Consider the following 22,064-nt stretch of genomic DNA (forward strand, 5'->3'; position numbering starts at 1 on the left):
ATACTATAATTTCTTTTTTCTTCTTTTTTTTATTTTTATTTTTTTATTTTTATATAGAGACAACTGTATGTAAGCAGTTTTTAAGTTAATGAAATGTAAACGTTTCATGGTTCGGCCAATGGCATGAGTTTTGGGGCAGGGCTATTTGTTTAAATGACCAATGGCGGAAGCTTTTTAATCATTTTTGCACAAAAGTATAACACTTCACCTTTTATAAACTGATATTTCTTTTCGTTTGTCTCAAAAAAGAAAGTTATGTTTGAACAACTCAGAATAATAGGCTTTATTTATTCATTCATATCTTGAAAAAGGCTGATGGCTGAAATGTTGGTTTGATGAATAAATAAGCCTAGTTAGCCTAGTTTTTCCATTATATTTTCTTTTTTTTTAATATGCACCTTGATATCTAGATGTGGGTTTATTTTTTCATCATTTTAAAGTAATTTTTTCATTTGTCCTTGTGGGACTTCAAATTATTCAGGGAACTCTGGGCCATGAATCAGTACGATTTTAAGTGTCCGAAGACAATTCAAGAATCTAAAATGGATGCAGTTAGCCTGATCTTTTAGGGACGTGCTCAATTGGGAGCAATATAAAAAAATAAATCACGAGGCAAAACAGACTGAAGCCTCGTTGGAGTTTCTGTGTTGGTTTTAGTGAGTGTGTGTGAGCCGCTGACATCATTCTCCATTGATAAGATTGTGCTGGGAGTGGTCAGCGCTCATCAAAACCCACTTCATGTTCGCTTGCATGTCCTGCAGTGAATTTCACCCCCACCTCCTAATTTTGGTCACAAAAAACGGCGAGCTCTCGTTCAGAGCTGCATACTGACTTCATGCATCACTCCATGCTAATAAAACTTGATTGTGCCGGGGATAAAGTTTAAGGGGGTGGGGGGGCTTCAGGCTTCATCAGTCTGGTATTTTTAACAGCTGTTTTCAGTTATTACCTCGCAGTCAGAGCTTCCTGGGGCCCCGGGAGGGGGAGAGCGGGGTGCGGGGGGTAGTTAGGGGTAAAGCATTATGGGAAAGAAACGAAGCAAGCTGTGGGTATGAGGGTGCCAGGTGGGTGAAAAAGTGGGCATGCGTCCAGGAAGTGTGTGTGTACGCGTCCTGTTGGCTTAGTTGGAGCACGTGAATGCTGTGATAACGCGTTATCTCATCACAGCCCTCGACAGTCTCACATGGCCTTGTTGTGCCCGCTGCTTCATGCCAGGCTGAAAAGGCCACGGGAGATCTGATATCAACAGCATCAGGATTTTCTTGTAGGGTAAGGTGTACTTTCAGCTAATTCCTTATGTGATCAGTTGCTTGTGATATGGTTATCATGGCATGCTTTTAATTACTGTTGTCTTTCCCTCCCTGATGTTACCTTTAGCACAAAGAATGCATGTATTCTGATTTACGAAACCTGATAAATAAGAGAATGGCTGATATGGATTTTTTGTGGGCCGATTCCAGCACTGTCATGCTTTGTGAAATTCGGCTTGCGTAGCTAGAAGCATCTGCATTCACATACTCGCCTACAGCATGTTTCGGGCCTTATTTTATGTAATATTTATAATGCAAAAAATTTTTAAGGATGCACAATAAATATTGGTTATCATTTTATATGTGTATTAGCCGATATTGTGTGTTTAATAGTGCATGCTCATGTGTCTTTTTACATTTTGATTACCATCATCTAAAGCAAATTTAAAGTTAATTTTAAAAATAATAATAATTTAATAACAGTGTTAAATGTTATCTTTAACAAATCTCAAAATAAATATCCATTTTAATACAGTACATTATAATGTTGTGATATTCAAATTCTACTAAATTCACTTGATTTTAGTGTTTTATTTTTTAAATGTATTATCACCTGAAATGTCGTAAATGTCTTATATTGAGTGGAATTTTAATTTCTGCCATGTATTGTATGTAGGCCATATGGAAGAATCATGGTTTTATCAGTATTGGGCATTTTAATATCAGTGCATCTCCGTTATTATCCATTGACAGTGCTTATTGGTAGATGGACCGGCCACTAAAGTGTCGAAATTTTAGAGATTTACTAGTATCGACTTGCTCCAAAAAAAAGTGCAGTATCTTCAACACCGCAGTTAAGCCCACAAATAATTGTCCAGACACTGAAGGGCGTTGCTGGCATTAGCAATGAGTGTGTGTATTATTGTGATGGTGTCAGCCGAAAACTGCGCCCATATTGAGCGCCTTTCCCCATCTTAAGGAGTCATCATGGAGAAGCTTTTTGTGAGCAGGGACTTGGGGGTGGGCAGGCGGCCCCGATTCTCGTGTGAAATGAGGGATGTTCTATAGTGACTCTTGGCCGAGGCGGCTGGGAGTGTATGGGAGCTTTTATGAATAGGGGCCTTTCAGTCGTTCAGTATGGCTCTGAAAGGCTGAACAAAAGCCTAGAGGGTGGCGACTGAGAGCTACACGGTAGATCCACAAATACTTCACTTTGCAGCGGCGTAGTCGTAATCCCTAAGACATCAACCATTCCAAATGAACGTATTCAAGAAATGTCACGTAAACAAAGTGGACGACTGACAAATCTTCGAGAAGTTTAACGCCATAATTGGCGTTCAATTGGCCAGGCTTATGGTTGTCAAAATGCTGGATTTGTTGTCCGTCTGGGAGTCTTATTTAAACTATGGCTGCTGAAATTATGTGGGACGTTGTTTCCCTGTATCCTACATGGAGATGGGTCGTTTTTCCATGCGTTTGATAGTGAGATGCATCTTCACATTGTTTCAGTTAGGGGTGAGAGGTCAAGGTTCACAGCCTGTTGACGTGACTCACAGTTGAGTGAGCTCCAAAGTTCCCAGATTCCAGTAGGGGGGTTGTCGATGCGCTCCGGGCCTGGCAGCTTTTACTCTCCCCTTCCCTGCTAAACTCTTCATTAGGATTTGCTCAGAGCTGTCAGACAACATGTGGCATAAAAAAACAGCCTCACACACCCTGCCGCTCACTTCCTCTCAAAAACGATGGTCCGTGGTGTGATGATTAATTAGAAAAGAAGAACAAAAAAAAACCTTGCTCCAGTTCTTTTGGCTCCAGACATTCATTGGGCCACCACAGTCTGGCTCATTCAGATTGGTGGAGTGGAAGTGACATAACTGCTGGCACAAAAGAGCAGCCGTGTGATTGGAGGAGATTGTGCATTGTGTGCCATTGGGGGGTCCATCATAGACATGGCGCTTCTACAGCTCTCACTCTGACCACAAGGTTGAGAGTGGCTCCATTGTCACATGACATGTTCACACTGAACCACAAGCTTTTGTGTGTGTGTGTGTGTATGTGTGCGCTTTTTTGTTTGTTCGTGAGAGTGTATGTCTTATCCAGCTGGGCCTTGTCGGTCAGGGCATGGGCCACCCCTCCCCGTGCACAGCTGCAGTTTGGACCCAGAGGCGCAGTTGAGGGCTTGTGAAAACCCCCTGAGGCTTCCTCATTTCTCCAGATTAGTACCTCATTGTAATTGACTGAACAGGAGTGCACTTATTTTTTCTTTTCTGGACTTTGTTTTTCGCTTTCTTATAAACTCTTCAAAAGTGACTACTATTTCAACAGTTACAGTTTCCTTTTTAGTTAGGGGATATAACCATTGTTTCCAACGTATCTGTAGGCTTCAAACAGATTTTCCCAATCTATATTATTTCCAATTGTTCATTTCTTAAAGGTTTGTCAAAAATGGTTACTTTTCCAAGAGTTACATCCTCTAATTTTGTTGATGTTGTAGTCAACCAAAACTCATACACCTCTTTGGGTTTTCAGCAATTGTAATGGTTACCACGTGCTCCCAGATTGGGTTGGGTAAAATGTTGGAAAAGTTGTAACTTTTAGAACTTTGGTAACATTTCCAACAGTTATATCTTCTAACCAAAAATCTTTAGAAGGAACTGTTGGAAAGGTATTTACTTTTGACAAGTTAATAAGTAATCCAAAATGGAGAATGAGTTTTTGTTGGCTACAATGTCACCAAACTTATGGGATGTAAGTGTTTGAAAGTTTTGAGGATGGACTGTAGGAAATGTTTTCAGCCTTTAACTTTTCCAACAATAATGACCTCTAACTTTGTTGATGCTGCACACAACCAGAACTTGGGTCATTTTGGGTTTCTTACAGACTTGTTGAAAGTGGTAACCTTTCCAAGAGTTATGTCCTCTACCTTTGTTGACGTGGTACTCCTCCGTTAGTGGAAATTAGTGACATGGCAATTGCAGTGGTTACCAAGATCTTACAAGTTCATAAGAAACTCAATATGGAAAATGAGTTTTGGTTGATGTAAAATGTCTGAGAAGTTAAGGGACGCAACTCTTGACATTGTCATCAACCACAACTCTTCCTCCATTTGGTGGCATTCATGACACTTATGTTTAATTTTCGACCAAGGCGCCAGTTAGCACGTTGTTTAGGTTTAAACTGTTCACTTGTCATTGTAAACAATTCCTAGCATCACATCTCGCTCTCTCTGAAACACTCCCACAGTTTGTCACAGCCAATGTTGATGGTGCGTTCCCCCAGCCGCCCAGCTCCTAGACCCAATCTCATGAAAAACCACACAAACACGCTGTGTGTACTTTAGAGCTGGTTACAGCTGCGAGCAGTGAAATCTGGATTGTGTTAGCCCATGCACTGTGATTTATAAATTGTTTCTCAGGCCATAAATTCCCACTATAATTGCACTCCAAGCCCCCTTCCACTCTCCTCACTCTTTCTCTCCCCCCTTTTTTCCCTCTCCGTCTTTCACTCCTTCGCCTCCTGTGCTTCGGCGGTACGTGGTCCGGCACTAATTGTTTGCAGAAGGGAACTGGTTTGACAAGACAGAAAGTTTTTGAAATTAGACAGGGCGGCCACAGTTGTGAGTCAGGGCTGTGCGTCGCAGGTACGGTGTGTCATGCCTCCATATCGCCCCCCCTGGACTGTTATTGCACAATAGCAGTTGTTAATGGTCTAAAGATAAAGCTTCAGTCATTTAGTGCAATTTAGCAAAAGTCTGCATTATTTCCTCTCCTGCATTTAATTGCATAGGGTTTTTTTCTGAATGCGAAATTCGCTCCCCCAGGCCTCTCTGTGGTAGATTCAAGTTTTATACTTAACAGCCAACAGGTTATAAAAAATAACCCTGTTTAGTTGTTGTGCCTCAAGTCCTCCATATGGAGGAAAGCTTGTCAACAAATCCACTTTAAACGAACAAACTGCAGTGGCTGCTTTGTAAAGATTTTCCAGTTCTGTTGCAATCGGGTGACATGATTTTTTTGCACTTTTGACGCCTGTAGACTTGTGTTTTAGCAGGAGGGGTATATTGGGGAAGGGGTGAAGTTTGAGTTAGTGTGTGTGATGGGGGGAGCTAGTCCACCAAGAGAACACAATAAGCTCTTTGTCTTCATTATGCACTCAGCATTTGGGAAAATGAGGGTTTCTTTATTTTGCTTTATCTTCAACTGTCTTTAGAACCAATGCACCATATTTGGATCTCTGATTTTCGATGCATAATTTAGTCTATTCAAATACTTACAGCATGCATTGTTGTTGGTCAATTTATTTATATTATTATTATTGCAAAATATAGTTATCAGAAGTTGGATGCCTTCAAAGTTGAAGATTGCTATAGCACGCATTTTTGGGTTATAAAGTGGCTTTGTTATCCCTCTTGGCTGCTTGTGGGTTAACAAGCCCAGGCTGTTCATCGTAAACCTGGGTATAGTTTGGACTGCAGTGTTGTAACCAGATACTGAAATACTGGAAACCGCATAACTGACTTGTAATTGACTTTAAGGAGGGTGGCTGCATTTCGCCTTTGCAGAAAAACAGAGCTCCCAACAGACAGCTTATTACTTTCCCGTGGTCGTAATTATGTGTTGGGTTTTATTTGACCTACTGTTTTGTCCTGCGCCACAATAACACTCTTATTCCTCGTGCTGTCAAAGTTTGTTTGTGCTTTTCTCGGGAAATAATTAAAAAGAGATCAATGTAGTATGCATTTCTGAAGTATATTTCATGAAAAATTTTGTTTTAATGGTTGCTTTTTTTTGTTTTTTTGTTATCAGAAACTGAAGGTGTCTCCCAAAGGTAGTTCCTTTTTTTTTTCTTCTGCAACCGGACAGTTGGTGTATGCAAACTTGGTCTCTGTTGCCATCCCTAAATGGACCACATTGCCATGGTAACCCCTGGTCGCCGGATGGCTGACCTCTGAACCAGTTCTTTAAGTAGGCAGTGAATGGAGGGAGTAGTGTTATCAGTGAGGTCACAATAGTATCCATGGGAACTCGGAGAGCAACTGTCAGTCATAAGTCTTTCCTGTTGAGGCTGAAGCCCGATTCTGTGTGGAAGGCACTGGCTTGATGAAAAGAGGCACTTTAACGCAGCTAATGTAGGCAGGTCAGCAAGCGACACTACGGGAACAAACCACAAATAAGTACTTCATTGCATTAGGATGATTTGCGCTTGGATTGGTTTTATAAGTGATTTTGTAGGGATGCACTGAATTTCGACCTAAAATTTCAATACCAAGAGCAGATAATTTAACGGATTATAAATGGCATAAAATATAGGATACTGTTTAAATTCTACACTATTTAAGAGTTGTTAATTAATTTAACAGTTGATATTTAATAAAAAAATATGGACTGTATGATCATTATAGTGACTAATATTATAAATGTTTTTTTATTAATGTTTATTGGTCTAGAATTTACATTCTTTAAAATGTTTTTTGGTAACTAAATAGTAATTTAAGATTCCAGTTTATCAATACAATAAACCCATATGTAATCAAAAATTGGCCTGGTCAAACTGAATGATATATATATTCTGATGATAATAATAATAATAATTATTATTATTATCTTGTCCTAATTATATTGTGCATCCTTAATAATAATGATTTTTTTTTTTCAAAAATGAGTAATATTTTGTTTCAAGGAATTTCTATAATTTGGGTCAAATTCGTTTTATGCAGTGGCTGTTTATAAGCACACAGGTCTGGATCTAATTTCTGAAACAAAATTAGCGTCTGCTGATCCTTTTTACCTAAATTACTTCCTAATGTGATCGGTGGATGAATAGGTGATTTGTTGGTTAAATTTCTGCAGTCCAACCGCTTATTGTTTCTGTAATAAGATAAGTCTGCTTTAATGAGCTTCTCCTCCTCTTCTGAGTTTAATCTCTTAAATCAGACTCCTGCTTTTGTTGTTCAAAGTTCTTTTCTTCCCATCTAGATCTCTCGTTCATATTTGGAGGTGGTCAAGAATTCCAGTCCTTTCCCCGCAAATTAATTTCCAATTAGCACAGATAGGGGTGTCGTTTGCCTATGAATTGTTTACTTAATTATCGGAAACTCTCGCAGCTCTTAAACTAACAATAGGCCTGAATGACGACCTGCGGTGAGCGAGGGCTGGAAACTGCCGCCTCTATTGTCTTTCCCTCTGGCGGCAGTGAAAAGAGAAGCGAGAGGTGTCACTCGCATAAATGAGTCAGGTGATGTTGGACCCCTCTGGCCGCATCAGGGCACTGCCCTATAGGCATACATGCACGTAATCCAGAGCCTTTTGTCTGGCTTAACGTTCCTGTTCTGATGCTGAGATGTAATAGATTCCTTTGTGTGCCACCAGCTTTCTGTTCTGTTCTAGTGGATGGTGTGTGGAATGGGTGGAAACATTGGGGCGAAATGTAGGCCATGCTTTGAATGATTGACATGACCTATTTGGCTCCGCCCCACTCCGGATTACTTTTTTTCTTTCCCCTTTTCAAGAATGTTGTTGTGCTATTTTGCGGTTTGAGGTACAGCGTTTAAAATCCCTGGTATCCTGAACGAAGCTTGCGGTTGCAGCAACACATGTTGAGGCTTCCAGATATCTCCTTAAAGAGGTGTCGTTTTCTTTTTGTTTTGACAGAAGGCTTCATTTCGTCTAGCATATGACTGTCAGGATTGATATTTGTGAAGTTTTACGTGGTCATAATCCTGTTAAAGATCCCCATCATCTTCACTCAGCTGCGCGGAAAGCTTTTAAGCAGCATTTCTGTCTGTCTCTGTGACCTCTTGACATCAGGTAGACAGCTACAAACTAACTCCAGGTGTATTTATGAAATTAAACTGCATGAACCTGGCTAGAAGTATGTCTTCTGTCTCAGCCTGCCCAAGGCAATGTGACACTCATTTTTTATAATCAGTATATTTTAATATTCAGGATGCACGCGCCAGATTTTATTTTATTTTATTTATTTTAATATCAGCCAGACATATTAATCTGCTAATATTTGGCAATTTTAAGGTTATTGGTATGAAGAATAAACATTCATTTCATTTCAGCCAGACAGTTTAATCTGCTAATGTTTGGCCAGTTTAAGATTATTGGTATCAAGAGTAAAATGATATCATTTTATTTGATTTTGTTTATTTATTTAATTTTTCTGCTGACATTTGGCCCTTTTAAGATTTTTGGTATCAAGAATAAACAGTTTTGCTTTCATTTTCTTTCTGTGAATGTCAATATTAAGCCAGTTCAAATGTAGATACAATTTAAAAATGCTATACAATTTTTTTTTTAAATGATGTATATTATTTCGGTCACCTTGTTTTCTAAATGTAGATATTAAATTTTTTTAAAAAGAAGACATTTCCTTTTTGTAGTTGCACTCAGGGTTTTTTTTAACAGCGTTTGTTTGTGTTTTTGTTGATTTGCTTGGTGAAGCTTTGATTTACTATGTTGCTTAGCAGGTCGTCGCTGAAATTTGACATGCATTTTGAGGGTTTCATGTCTGCGCACCATTTCTTTTCTCTTCTCAACAAGAAGTCAGTGTTGCATATTGCTAAGCATCTGCTCCTGGAGTTATGGGTTTCAAATACAAATCCCCAGACCCCAAGACTGTTTACTTTGGCCGGTCTCCCTTTGTGTCTCCAGAAAAGCAGGGCACAGGTCCCTTCAGCCAGGTAGTCTTGAGTTTGTGTGGGAAGGCAAAACTGAGATTGTATTTCAAGATAGTATGTTAAGTTTTCTGTCAGGTGATGGCGGTTATGATGAGGAAGGTAGATTGTATTTTTTCAGTCATCCGTCCACTTTAACTGCAGCTGCAAATACCAGAAACAGGGTAAGGCCTCCTGACAAGAACTAGGCTAGACGTTCCTCTCAAAAACCATTCATGGATGCCCTCTGAAAATGTAAATTGTCATCATTTACTCACCCTCATATCAAACCTGTTTGACTTTCTTTCTTCTGTGGAGCACAAAAGAAATTGTGAGATGTTGCTTGGACCCCAAACATTCTTCAAAATACCATTTTTATGTTCCACAGAAGAAAGTCGTACAGGTTTAACTCTCATTAGGGTGAGTTCATGTTTGGGTGAAAAGTCCCTTTAAGGACATTAATTTTGACTGTCTAGCCAAATTAGATGTTTAACTTGTGACTGTCGTTTATCAACTCTACTACAGACAATGGAAGGTGAAAGTGAACCCATCATCTTTAATAAACCGGGCACAAGGTCTTGGGCTCATCCTGCCAGCTGAAGGAAACTGTACCAGTCCCTGCTCATATTCCTCATAAACTACTTTTGTTTTCCGCACACACCAAACCCAGCAAACCCGTCCACTGGACCATAATGTATTTTCCATTTTTAGCCCACAGCCTTATACAAACTTCCTCACAACAATTCCGCTTGTGATGAGTGAAGTTTAAAGGGAGAAACAAAGCCTTATTAACCCCAAATGCACCATGATGATTTATAGTGGAACATGTTTGGATTACTTAAAATTAGATTTTGTTGTTTAACGATGGAATTGGCAGGTTTTGATATTGCCGTGTTGGACAATATATAGCATGTGTCTGTACTAGAGCTAGTTTACACCCTTTTGGTATTGGTAGTTAGTGTTGAATATGGTTGACAGTGTGCATATCATTGACTAATTTATATTGACTGTGAAGCAGTTGTTGCCAAATTTATTTTTTTAATGAGTAATCAGTTTTTGATTTGCATCCATTAAGTTTGGATTATTCGAAGTAAGGATTATTCAAAAGTTGGCATTACAGCATGGTTATTTGATGCATAAACTATTGTATTCATTGAATTTCAGTCAAAAATTGAAATTCCGTTACAATGATTATAAGATTTTGATCCTATTTCCCACCCATAGTATATATGCTTGGACATAAATGTATAAAGATTTGTCTACATTTATGGTGTCCCTTAAGTGGAACTATAAATTTGGTTTGTGAAAAGACTTCTTAAGGTATATATATATATATATATATGTTCACTATAACTGCAGATGCTTTCAGCCCCTAGACTCAAAAGCTTAGATAGGGGAATGATGACCCCACAGGAACATCTGATATGGTTTGACTTCTACACAAACTAGATGACCGAGCCAGGCACACTTTAAAAAAATATTCCGTAAAAAAAGGAAAAAGTACTGGCAGCTCATTACCCGGACTTTGTACCGTAATTAAAAAACAAAAATTTTCCGTTAATTGAAGGTCTGCCCACAGTGAAAAAAAAGGACTTTTTCTGCTTTAATGGTGCATCTATATACAGTGGGTACGGAAAGTATTCAGACCCCCTTAAATTTTTCACTCTTTGTTATATTGCAGCCGTCTGAATACTTTCCGTACCCACTGTATATGAAAAAAAAACATATAAAGCAAATAAATCCAGCAAAATATACTAATTGAACATGGTTTATTTTTACTTCATGTAAAAATTCTTAAAAATGCATTCAATGGCGTTTGTTTGCCTTAAATTGGTTAGGACAAAACGATTTCATCAATCAATTACTCAATCAAATCAATTAATTTAACAATGTTTCAAACACTGAAAAATGCCTGTATTGTGGAAGACAATTTAGCTTTAAACAGTAACAGACAGAATTAGAAAAAGAAAACATGAGCACTTGTACAATACTGATGTTGCACCAAACAGTGGTCACAAAATTTTAACTTCACAAACTGTGAAACAGTCAAGATTCAAAAAAAAAAAAATCCTATAAGAGAACACAATATTGTTTATAGGGATAGTTCACACAAAAATGTGAATTGTCATCAATTACTCATCATCATACCATTCCAAAAACCATAAGACTTTCATTCATCTTCAGAACACAAATGAAGAGTATTTTTAATGAAATCTGGGTGCTTTCTGTCCCTCTATTGATAGCCTACACAACTACCACTTTCAAGGTCCAGAAAGATATAAAGACATCAATAAAGTATGTGACACCAGGATCTATGATCTATGGTGAAGTGAAGATGTTTTGTGAACAGAAAGCACTCATGCTGCTTCTTAAAATTTATGTTAGGCCACTGGAGTCACATACTTTAATGATGTCTTTATACCTTTCTGGACCTTGAAAGTGATAGTTTCGTAGGCTGTCAATGGAGGGACAGAAAGCACCCAGATATCATTAAAATTATCTTCATTTGTGTTCCAAAAATTTACGAAAGTTTTACAGGTTTGGAACAACATGAGGGTGAGTAATTAACATAATTTTCTAATAATATTTTTGGTGAACTCTCTCTTTAAGTTAGATTACTAACCTGTAATTCATGCTAAATTATCTAAGTGTTAAACCTCAATTGGCATGATTCTGCAACAACGCTTTCTTGTACAGCATTTGAAAATATGGAACAAAGATTTGTTCACTCATGCTTGACATTTCAATGTGAAACTAAGAAAACTATACAATTTGAAGTAGGAGCATGTGAGACGCAGGGCTCCAAGTGTTTGTGCTACTGAAACTACTGAACACAGCCTCCAGGTTTTTTTCCCCCTTTTATCTGCATGTTTAGTCCAAGTTCCATTTTGAGATTTGAAAAAAGATCAAATATTATATGGATTTTCGAAATTGTTCATGCAAGAGTCTTAGAGGAATGCGTAGCCACTTGGTTCCCTTCATCTCAACCCTCGTTGAGGATTTCTTCACAGGAAAACTCTAAAAGAAATGGAAATGACAAAAAATTAAATTAATGAAACTGAACAGAGTAACATGCAGGTTGGAGATGGAAAAGCAATCATACAGTATTTTAAGTTCATTAACAGGGCCGCTGCTGGCCAAATGGGTGCCCTAAGCAGAATTGTATTATTGTGCCCCCTCCCTCAAATATTATGTAAGTAAAAAAAACAACACTACTATAGGGGTCAAAATAGAACTTTAATAAAATATAAAAGTAAATAAATTGTAATTAAACTGTATTATTTACAAATTACAATTGTGTCTCTAGACAGTTACCTATTGCTATGATTTTATTAATACAGTTGTCGGATTGATCTTCAGTCTCAAGCATTCAGAAATTATGCAAAAGAAAATGAAGCAGTTTTACTATTCATTACACCAAATACACAAAAATAATGTTATTTTTAGCAGCATCATATGACCCCTTTAAACAAGGATTTGATCGTCCTGTAAGTATAACAGCAGGAATTACCAGGCTAAACCCTGCGGCTCGTGACGATACATTGATGTGTAAAGACACAAAACGATCGGTCTGTGCAAGAGACTGAACAGTATTGATATAGTTTTTTTTACCTCTGATTCACGCAATGTCCGAACCGTTCAAACTGTCCTGAGTGCTCAAGGTATTTGTAGCTCACAACCGCAACAGGGGAGGAGATGTGGTCATTAACTTCTTGAACAACAGCGTTCTTGCAAATTGCCCATCACCTTAAACAAAAAAAGACATTACAAAATTACCACATACATAACGACAAACAGCTTTAAACACACCTTTGAAGGTGTGTTCAGCCTTCTTGAACAACAGCGATCTTGAACTGCCCATCACCATAAACAAAAAAAGACATTACAAAATTACCATATACATAACGACAAGCAGCTTTGAACACAACTTTGTTCAGCAACCAACTTCTTTTCAATATTTAACACTAATGTTAAATAAAAACTGTTAATAAAACCGAATACAAACCCATGATAAGAATGCAGGGGTGCTTGAGATTCACAGTAACGTTACAGCAGCAATTACGTCCTGTCATTAGAAAGAAAACAAAAGAAACTCTATGAATGTCATGAACTGCTGTCCCTTTAAAACATGACGCATATCTGACACACATCCGATCTACTCCCGTCTTTACGGTCAATTATTTTAGACTGTGTTGTTTACGAGGTCACTCGCCAACAATGGTCATTTTGGCATAATGTCGTGTGCATTTGTCCATTACAGTGCGAAAGAGAACTCAATGCGCTGCTGGCATGCTGTCTGATGTCTGATTCGTCGGATGCCTGTGTTCACTCAGCCGCTTCACAGACAGCCTGCTAGTAACGTTACCGAATTTATTTCTCTTTTGCATGTTATGGACCTTGTGTGTCTAAAACAAGACAATAAAAGGTCAAAACTTACCTCATTTGGCAGAAAAGGTGATAGTGTTATCCTTGAAGAATTTGCGATGCCAGATCTTCACTTAGTTGTATCTTCATCTCTTTTAAATTAAGAAAGATGTAAATGGTCTCTCCTTTTCTCGACAATTCCTCTGCCAGCTTTTTTTGAAGGCATTAAACTAACTACATTAGTACTGCGCTTCAGATTTATCACAACTGCTTCTCTTCAGTAATGACAGATGCTTGAAACAGTATGATCAGCACTAAATACAGTGCATCAACAACAATTAAAAGTTAATAAACAATTAAAAGAGTAACCTCCGTAAGTAAGATGTGTGACGATAAGCAGAAAATGTTGAATGTGACGGCTCCGACATTCATTTGCCAAACAAGCCAGACCTTAACTAAATTAATGTTACGTCAACAGTTTATGTGACATTTAACAACATTAATTTACTACGGAATTTAGAAACAGGTTCCCCAAATTCGAAAGCCAACTTTAAAATGAAACTGACCAAGAAGATCTCCGTGAGTAATGGCACCTGCTCTTGCACTGTTTTCGCGCCGATAAGCGACCACGGTTCTCGCTCCCACAATGCAAAGCGTAATTAAAAAATACAGGAAAACACATGTAAAAACCAAAAACGGCAAAATTACTTTAAATATTACGGTATATTGTACTGTATGCAGGGGCATACAGTACAGTATAGAAGCACTATAATAAAAAAAAAACTAGATTTTATAAATTGCTCCTGAAAATCATAAGCGCTGGATGCGAGGGGCCCCAGAAAAGCTGAAACATATCAAACTTTGACACGCGCGCACTGAGCTACGACGGCTTTCACAATAAACGTCTCCCTCTGTATAAGAAGTCCAGTCATTCATCACTGCGTGTCTCCTCCATGTTCCTTCTCTCATTTCATACCACGCTCACCCTAACAGCGTCACTTTTGCGTTCTCCATTGATTTTTAAAGGGCAAAACTAGAGAAAGGCAGATCTCTGTTTCTGCTCCATGCAAGGCCCCTTCCTATTCTCCCAGCGCGTTATGGGACTTCCTCCCAGCTGTTCTTCATACTAACATACACACATTTTATCCATCCAGCTGGGCATTTACTATGCCGGGACCTGCAGTCCAAATCATATTTAACTTTCACGTTTCGCCCCCTCCCTTGGGCCCGACTGCTCCTGTCTCAGCCCCCCAAACTGTTCCAGCTAATGCTCCCAGGTGCTAAACAGCACTCAGAGTTCATCTCCACAGCTTTCAAATGAATTAAGACAAAGAACAGCTGGATTGCCGGAATTTGTGGATGACTCAGAGGTCTATTTAATTGATTTCTTCCATTCCATTCCATTTTAAATGAATATTCCAGGTTAAATACAGGTCTTCAGAAATACGGTATACTTGGGTCAACAACTGTAGCTTCATAAACTTTTCATCCAAGTGCTTAACATGAAGGTGTGAATCTGAATTATTTCCGGTGGCAAACATTTATTTTACTTTGAATATTCCTTTAATTCAAAAACTTGGCTTTCGACCTTGAAGGTGTCTTGAAAAAATCTGGTTTTGTCAACTTTTGCTTATTAAAGACAGACATTCTGCAACATCACTATTTCCATATAAAGCACTTTTAAGAATAATATATATATTTTTGGTTTTGCAGTGACATGTAGACAGCCTGGTGCATGTGTTGATGATCGATTGATTGTGACTTTCTCTTTTGTCCCCTGCAGTATCTACAAATGAAATGGCCACTTCTTGACGTTCCCGGGACGGCAGCCCTTAAAGACTCCAGATCACCAACACCAGGGCACTTAGTAAGTCCATCAGCAACTTCATATTCTGTATAGTTTACAATGCAGTCAAAATTATTTGATTATAAATTGGGTATAGATTAACCTTTTTGTAAATTGTCCATTCTTATGTTATGCTCTTCCATGATGTGCATCTTTAGAGAGCAGATGCTTTGAAAGGCAACAGTTTGATCTGAAACCATTAAACCAACAATACAATATTGTATTATATTGTTATTTAACTGAATAGGCTGGTTTATCTTGCCTTAAGAGCAAAGGTTCATTGGTGTCCTGCTTAACTTCTTTTGCAATGAACAACCGGAAACGTTTTTTCCCACACAAGCATGACTAGCTTTTAGCCGAAACCTGGCTTAGGCTGAGGGCTTAAGCTTGTCGTTCTAAGTGTCAACAAGCAACAGACTTATTTTCATGCCATTCCACCCCCTCCGGCCACTCATGCGACCCAACTTTTGACCTGCTTCACCCTTTCCAGACACCACGGCGGAGAACCTCAGGAATGTTCGCTCCAAATGGCAGCTAATCCATTCCGGAGACACGTTTTTTTCACCCTCCAAACATGGAGATTGTCAGCTCAGAACGATAGAGGTTCTGCCACGGTGACAAAGTGATCACTGACTGTGGTCTGAGCTGGAAGATTAGAGAGTTTGCCCAAGAGATTCCCAAACAGACCTTTGGGTCAGTTCTGTCTAAACGAGAATCCAATTTAAAGTTCTCAGGCCAAAGATTACGATGACCTGATAATAATACCGGGACACTGAGCCTGTTGTGTCTGGTGTTTTGTCTTTATTTACTTAGCATGTGTTTCATAAAGCATGCTTGGGGACTCCAGACAGTCTGCAAATATGAAGCAGGGGGATTTCAATCCAATTATATGGAGATGAGTTGATTGTTGAAGCCTGTTGATGCTGACTTTGCTTTAACACTCAGTATTGTGTTGTCCAGAACGTAGATACGCTGAATGCTACTGTTCGCCCGTCAGAAAAACAGACTTCGCTTCCTCATTCGATGTTGGCATTGGGGATTAATTTCTGGCATGCAGATCTGGGGGAATCTCTTGTGATCAGAGGATTAATTAAGAGTCCGTAAATACTTTAGGCGACATGCTAGAGGGTTTATTGTGTTTCTAATTAATGGCATGGGCTGATGAAATCGCACCAGGCAGCCGAGAGGGCGTGAGTGACCCGTGGAAACCATTTCTGTGGCTGCACAGATTGGGTCCAGAAGGCACACATGCTAATAGGGTGAGCCAGAGCGGCCGAAAGGCTCAATAATTCAGGAACCAGGTTTGTTTAGCATTCCATTGGTATCCCTCTGAATGTGTTCAAGTGTGATACTGCAGCACCGAGCCCACCTCTTCACATTGCCTTCCATATAGTGCATCTGGACCCAGGCCGCATGAATAATGCATCAAACCAGAACACAGTGGCAGGTGATGTGTGAGGCATTGTGGGAACTTCAGACCTGTCAACCCCTTTGTAAGCTGTGTGTGAGATTTGTTTTTGTTTTTTTGGTCAGAATCATACAAAAAAAGTCCTGTGACATTACCGTGGTTCATGCATCAAATGGAAATACCATGGTACAATTTGATTCTCATATTCATATATACCATGACACTGTAAGGTACATCGAAGAATAGCATGGTAATGTCCAAAAACACAGTATTAGCATGATGTTTTCACATGGTGTCTTATATGGTAACACTGTGGTACTTTTTTTTAAAGAATCCTTTATTGGTCTTTCTGAGATCCCATACTCTTTATAGATAGGACATACGCTTGATCTCTAGGTACTTTAACGGAATGTCCTTTAGCTTTTCTGATTAGCTGCATTAGTTCTAACTTTGATGCTAATCCTCACACTTCACAAAAAAATACACAACAAGTCAAGTTGTATGCACTCAGAGTCTTGTATCTGATATGAAATAATCTCACAATGATATCACAAGTGCAAAACCTGGTTCTTAAAACCCACAGTAAGTCACCGTGTTCAGCAAACACTTATATTAGCAACAGTCGACACAGCAATCACACTTGGCTAGCCAGTGCCTTAACTGTTGTCTGTCTCGAAAGCATGCTTGCACATTAGGTCTAGTCAAGAATTGATGGTTTAAAGAATTTATAATAAACTAATAAGTCTTTACCAAGCATTAGTCATGAGTCCACAAGAAATTTTCAAATTATTTTCAAAAATCGGATTAAAAATGGAAATTCCATTTAAATTGCCTACTAATGACATTGACAATGGATGAGTCTTCGTGAGGGCATGATGTTTGTGCTGATGGGAAAAGTGTTGCATGTTCATGCAAAAATTCAGATGAATGCATCATGTGATTTTAGTTTTTTTCCATTAAACCTGTTGTGGCCTCCATTTACAATGTGTGGTAAAGTATGAGGATGTAAACCAATATAAAACAAGATGCAGATTGCATCTACAGAAAGTAGTTTTAATGGAGATGTTAAAATCTAATTCAGAGCCATGTAACTGTAAAGGCAGATGGTGATAATTGTAAATTGCACCCCATTGTTGGGGATCAAACTGTATGGCTCATACTGCTAGTTTTGGCTTGTCTTTTCCTCTGCACTATTTTATTATCCTTCATTTGAATCTGTATTTAGCAACTCATTCTTCCACTGCTAAAGCAGTTCATTGTGTCTTGATCCCTCTTGCTCAAACGCCTGTTTGCTCAGTAACTCAAGAAAGAGATGGAGGAGGTGAAGCCAAAAGAAAGAAAGAAAACAACAGGCCACATTTGCTTCTTACTCCACAATGTGCTTGTTTTAGCAGAGCTCCAGTTTAACAGCTCCATGTGGTGGCACCAGAAGTCGTCTTTGGGCAGGTTCCTTTGCTAACGGGCGGAGAAGGGCAACAGATTAATCAGCAGGTGTAGAGCGCTGACTTTTTGTACACTTGTTACTTTTGCAGTTTTTAAATGGATGCGATACCTCCTTGTGGAGAGTCACTCCAAAGAACTCAAAGAAAACCGTTCAAAGAGGTGCAATGTTTGGCTAACATTGTGTTAAATTTAGTTCTGAGTGTCTCATAAAATAATGGCTGTTGAATGAGGACTGACCTAGCACAATGGGTAAATATGTGCTTGAGAACTCTGGAGTCCATGTAATTTAACTGTGATACAAAAGGTGGAACAATGTTTACACAATGACTCATTTTTTCTGTTTGGTGAGGTGTTTTGTCAGCTGTTTTTCACTGCTGTGCTGGTCAGGTGTCTTCTCCTCCTATAGACCAGTTTACAAAAGTGGATTTAGAGAGATTTATCAGGCTTTGCCCTTGATGAACTGCAGGACTTGTTTGAACAAAACGTAAAAAGATCCAGGTACTTGTTGACAGACCACAATTGAAGAAGAACCCAGTTCTGCCATCTAAAGGTGGATTCCTGCATTGAACGGTTGACTGAGAAAGTGCTATTGTTGTTGTGTCATTGTCCTTATGTTACCGAACCCAGTGACTCAGCTAATGACCACACTGTGGTCAATCTGTGTTTCCCCCCCAGTCCTTCATTTAAAACCCAAGTTGTGTTAATCTGGTGGACACTTCCTTTCTATTAGCTGTAAAGAGCCCACTCAAACAACAAACAGGAGGACTTGACCAAGTGTTGATATGGATCCTTGAGATGCTTGGAGTCGGCTGGTCCCATCCAGTCCGTTTGTAAGGGGGGCGAGGGGCCCAGTCTGGCGGCAGTCTATGCTTGGGATGTTGGTGTCGGAGGCAAAACGGCTGGTGTGTTGACACAGCAGGGATTCTTGGCAGTAGGATAGTGAGAGAGAGAGAGAGAAACCATTAGCCTCAACAGCTAATATCATAGTGCAGCGGACAAACACCATCTTAGAGGAACAGTGCAAGTTGCCCTCTACCTTTCTTTCTCAATCAACCTGCTGACAGATCTTTAAAACAATCCTGTAATGCACCTTTCTCCAGAAGTCAGGCTCAGCTTGTCTCGGCTGATGCAACGCTAAATTATGTACACACACAGAGACAGACAGTCAGACAGATAGATGGAAGGAGAAAGGCAAGGAATAGAGAGGCAACCCAAAGATCGGGATGTGTTTGGACTCTGGGAAACGAGAGCCAGTCTCGTCTCAATGCAAGCCTTGTTCATGTTCACAGAGTGCTGGTTGGAGCAGAGGTCAAACCCACTGCCTACATAGAGGTGGGGGGAAGGTTAGCATGGAGGAAACAAGATGGCATTCTCCGCTCTAGCTCCCTTGTGACGTCCTGAGCCAACAAGTACCCCATTCAATCTACGGCTCACCACCTTGCATTGCCTTACGTACACATCACAGCAGTGCTGCTTCTGATATTATTATAGTGCTACTGCTATATTTATGTGGTTAGGGTTCTGGACGTATGCTAGTAAATTATATGCTAATATAGGCTCCTCAGTGTTCAGTGGGGTGGTAGAATTGCCTTCAAATGACTGTGCTAAAATTTGATTTATTATTCAGGTAGCTAGCTAACTTTTGAGATTTTAACTAACTTTAACTACAGCACGATTCTCTTTGAATTGCTGGTACGTCATGATGTTGGTTGACCTGAAAGAGAAAACTGAGTTGGAAGTTTTGCTATTGCTTGCTATAGTGTGCCATTTGCGGGAACTCTTAGAAAGTGAAACTTGAAATTGAGCTTGTTTAGCTTAGCATTTGCATTCATGTACTTGCATACAGTATTTTCCAGGGCTGAGGTATGGGTATGTGTAGTAAAAGGCTGAAATGTCCTTGATCGCTGGTTTTTGCCAGAATAGATGCAACTTTTCAAGCAACACTTCTCACAAAGTCATCAGGTTATAACTCTAAGGTAATATGCCCCTTTTACAACCACATTAGCCTAACGTAGGGGTAGCCAACCCAACCTGCTCCTGGAGGGTTGACTTCCTGCAGAATTCAGTTCCAATCTTGCTCCAACACACCTGCCTATTAATTTCAAGTAATCCTGAAGATGCAGATTAGCTGGTTAAGGTGCATTTAATTAGATTTGGTGCTAAACTCTGCAGAATGGTAGCTTTCCAGGAGTGGACTTGCCTACCCCTGGCCTATCGGCTTCCACAATTGGGCCTTCTTAAGAATCTCAAAAGTCGTCCTGATCTGTTAAACTTTTGCCACCTCGCCAAGAGAAGCACTGAAGGGTTTCTTACAACAGGTACCACTTTTGGCCGTCTCTTGAGAGAGGTGTAGTAAACAAAACCACTGCCATTTCCCTTCAAATGCCAGGCCTGTCCTAGTGTCACTCATGGCGGGTGGCAGCTGGAAACATCTTTCTCTTGTTGAAATGCTGCCTGTTAGGGGTGTTAGGTGTGATTTCTCCCACCCTCCATGCAGCCGGTCAAATGTCCAACTGGTGTTTATTTTCCTTTGGGAAAAGTAAACTCTGCTGCCGAGACCCATTGTTCTTTAAAACTCTCTGGCGCCAATCATGAGTAATGAGGCCTAATGGCTATTTTCTTCTTTTCGGTTGGCTTTTTGGTTGTTTAAACATGCACACACACTTCATTTCCCCTCCCTCACCTCCTTCTCCTTTTGTTTTCAGTCCAATAAGGTGCCAGTGGTACAACACCCCCATCATGTTCATCCCCTTACACCACTGATCACCTACAGCAATGAACACTTCTCCCCTGGGACGCCTCCCTCTCACCTTTCACCGGAGATTCTTGACCCAAAGACAGGTAAGTGCCACCAACAGCAATTTCCAGATGAATTTGCTGAAGCTTTGAGAAAGTAGTACAATCCAGAAATGCTGAGTCATTACTTTTTTTTGATGGGGTTTATTGCAATAATATGGGGATCGAAGTAGTTACAGGTGAAGTGTGTGATTTGGGGCGCCACTAGTGGCATTAAATGGAATTGCAATCATTTTTAATCTGCCGGACTAAACCAGTGGTGTGATTTTTGGGGCAGGACTACCTGTTTGCAGGGCAATTGTAGACAAGGGGGAGTGTTTGAAGATATTCAGCATTTTTGCAATTTGATTTTTCACCCCTTGTGTTCACACTTGTATGTTAATATTTGTCTTCAGTTTTCATAATCAATGATTGTTTCTTCAGGAATACCAAGGACCCCTCATCCTTCAGAGCTGTCCCCATATTACCCTCTCTCTCCTGGGGCAGTTGGACAGATCCCGCACCCTCTAGGATGGCTGGTTCCTCAGTAAGTCTGAACCCTGTGGCTTTAAATTACATAACATCAACCTTATTTTACCCATGCATATGGCTTATTGAAGTTTTTTTCTAGCAAAATGTGCATCTGTTTGTCCCTGATTTTGCTTTAGCCAGTTGTTTGAGTGCTGTTCTTCTATCTTCAGGCAAGGCCAACACATGTACTCCATCCCTCCTGGGGGCTTCAGACACCCCTACCCTGCACTTGCCATGAACGCCTCCATGTCTAGGTATGTAACAGAGGGCAAGACCTTCTTTTCTGCACCAACATGCTGATTTAAAGTTAAACTCGTATCTATTAATAGACATGAGATGCAGACAGCGCGATTCCTCCCTGAAGGCTCAGAGAACAGTTAGTACAGGAAACTGCTGATGTATTTTTTGCTCAGTAATGGCGCCTTGATACCTCTCTTTCTTTTTCAACCCTGTGCATGTTCCAGAAAGGAAATCTTTTATTGAATGCTACACAATTGGTTTTATCTCTCTCTCTCTCTGATAAAAGTACACCTTGATTGCCAATGCTCAATGCTAATAATGAAATAAAATTATTAGATAACACTGAAATGTTTGTTTAGCGTGGCATATAATTGTCATATGCGTGGTATTTATATGGTGCTTTAAAAAATACTGTGGTATTACCATGCTACTTATCTAGAAAAAAAACAGTTTGATAAGGTATAATTGTGATATTGTGCAAATGTCCCATGGACAAACTTCCGAACAAGAATTCAACCAAACTTATTTTAGTTAAATAAAACCTCTACA

The 22,064-nt window shown here is 39.6% G+C and overlaps 1 protein-coding gene across 1 annotated transcript in view; it reads left to right on the forward strand.

Moving 5' to 3' along the window:
• Positions 1-22,064, forward strand: part of LOC107558109 (transcription factor 7-like 1-A) — a 31,242-nt gene that overhangs the window by 5,814 nt on the left and 3,364 nt on the right. The window contains exons 4-7 of the mRNA XM_016241724.1: positions 15,056-15,139; positions 20,675-20,810; positions 21,189-21,291; positions 21,446-21,529. Coding sequence (XP_016097210.1) covers positions 15,056-15,139; positions 20,675-20,810; positions 21,189-21,291; positions 21,446-21,529 — 407 coding nt within the window. The remainder of the gene's footprint in view (positions 1-15,055; positions 15,140-20,674; positions 20,811-21,188; positions 21,292-21,445; positions 21,530-22,064) is intronic.

This window comes from Sinocyclocheilus grahami, unplaced genomic scaffold, assembly GCF_001515645.1.
Source record: "Sinocyclocheilus grahami isolate Dianchi unplaced genomic scaffold, SAMN03320097.WGS_v1.1 scaffold632.1, whole genome shotgun sequence".
NCBI lineage: Eukaryota > Metazoa > Chordata > Actinopteri > Cypriniformes > Cyprinidae > Sinocyclocheilus > Sinocyclocheilus grahami.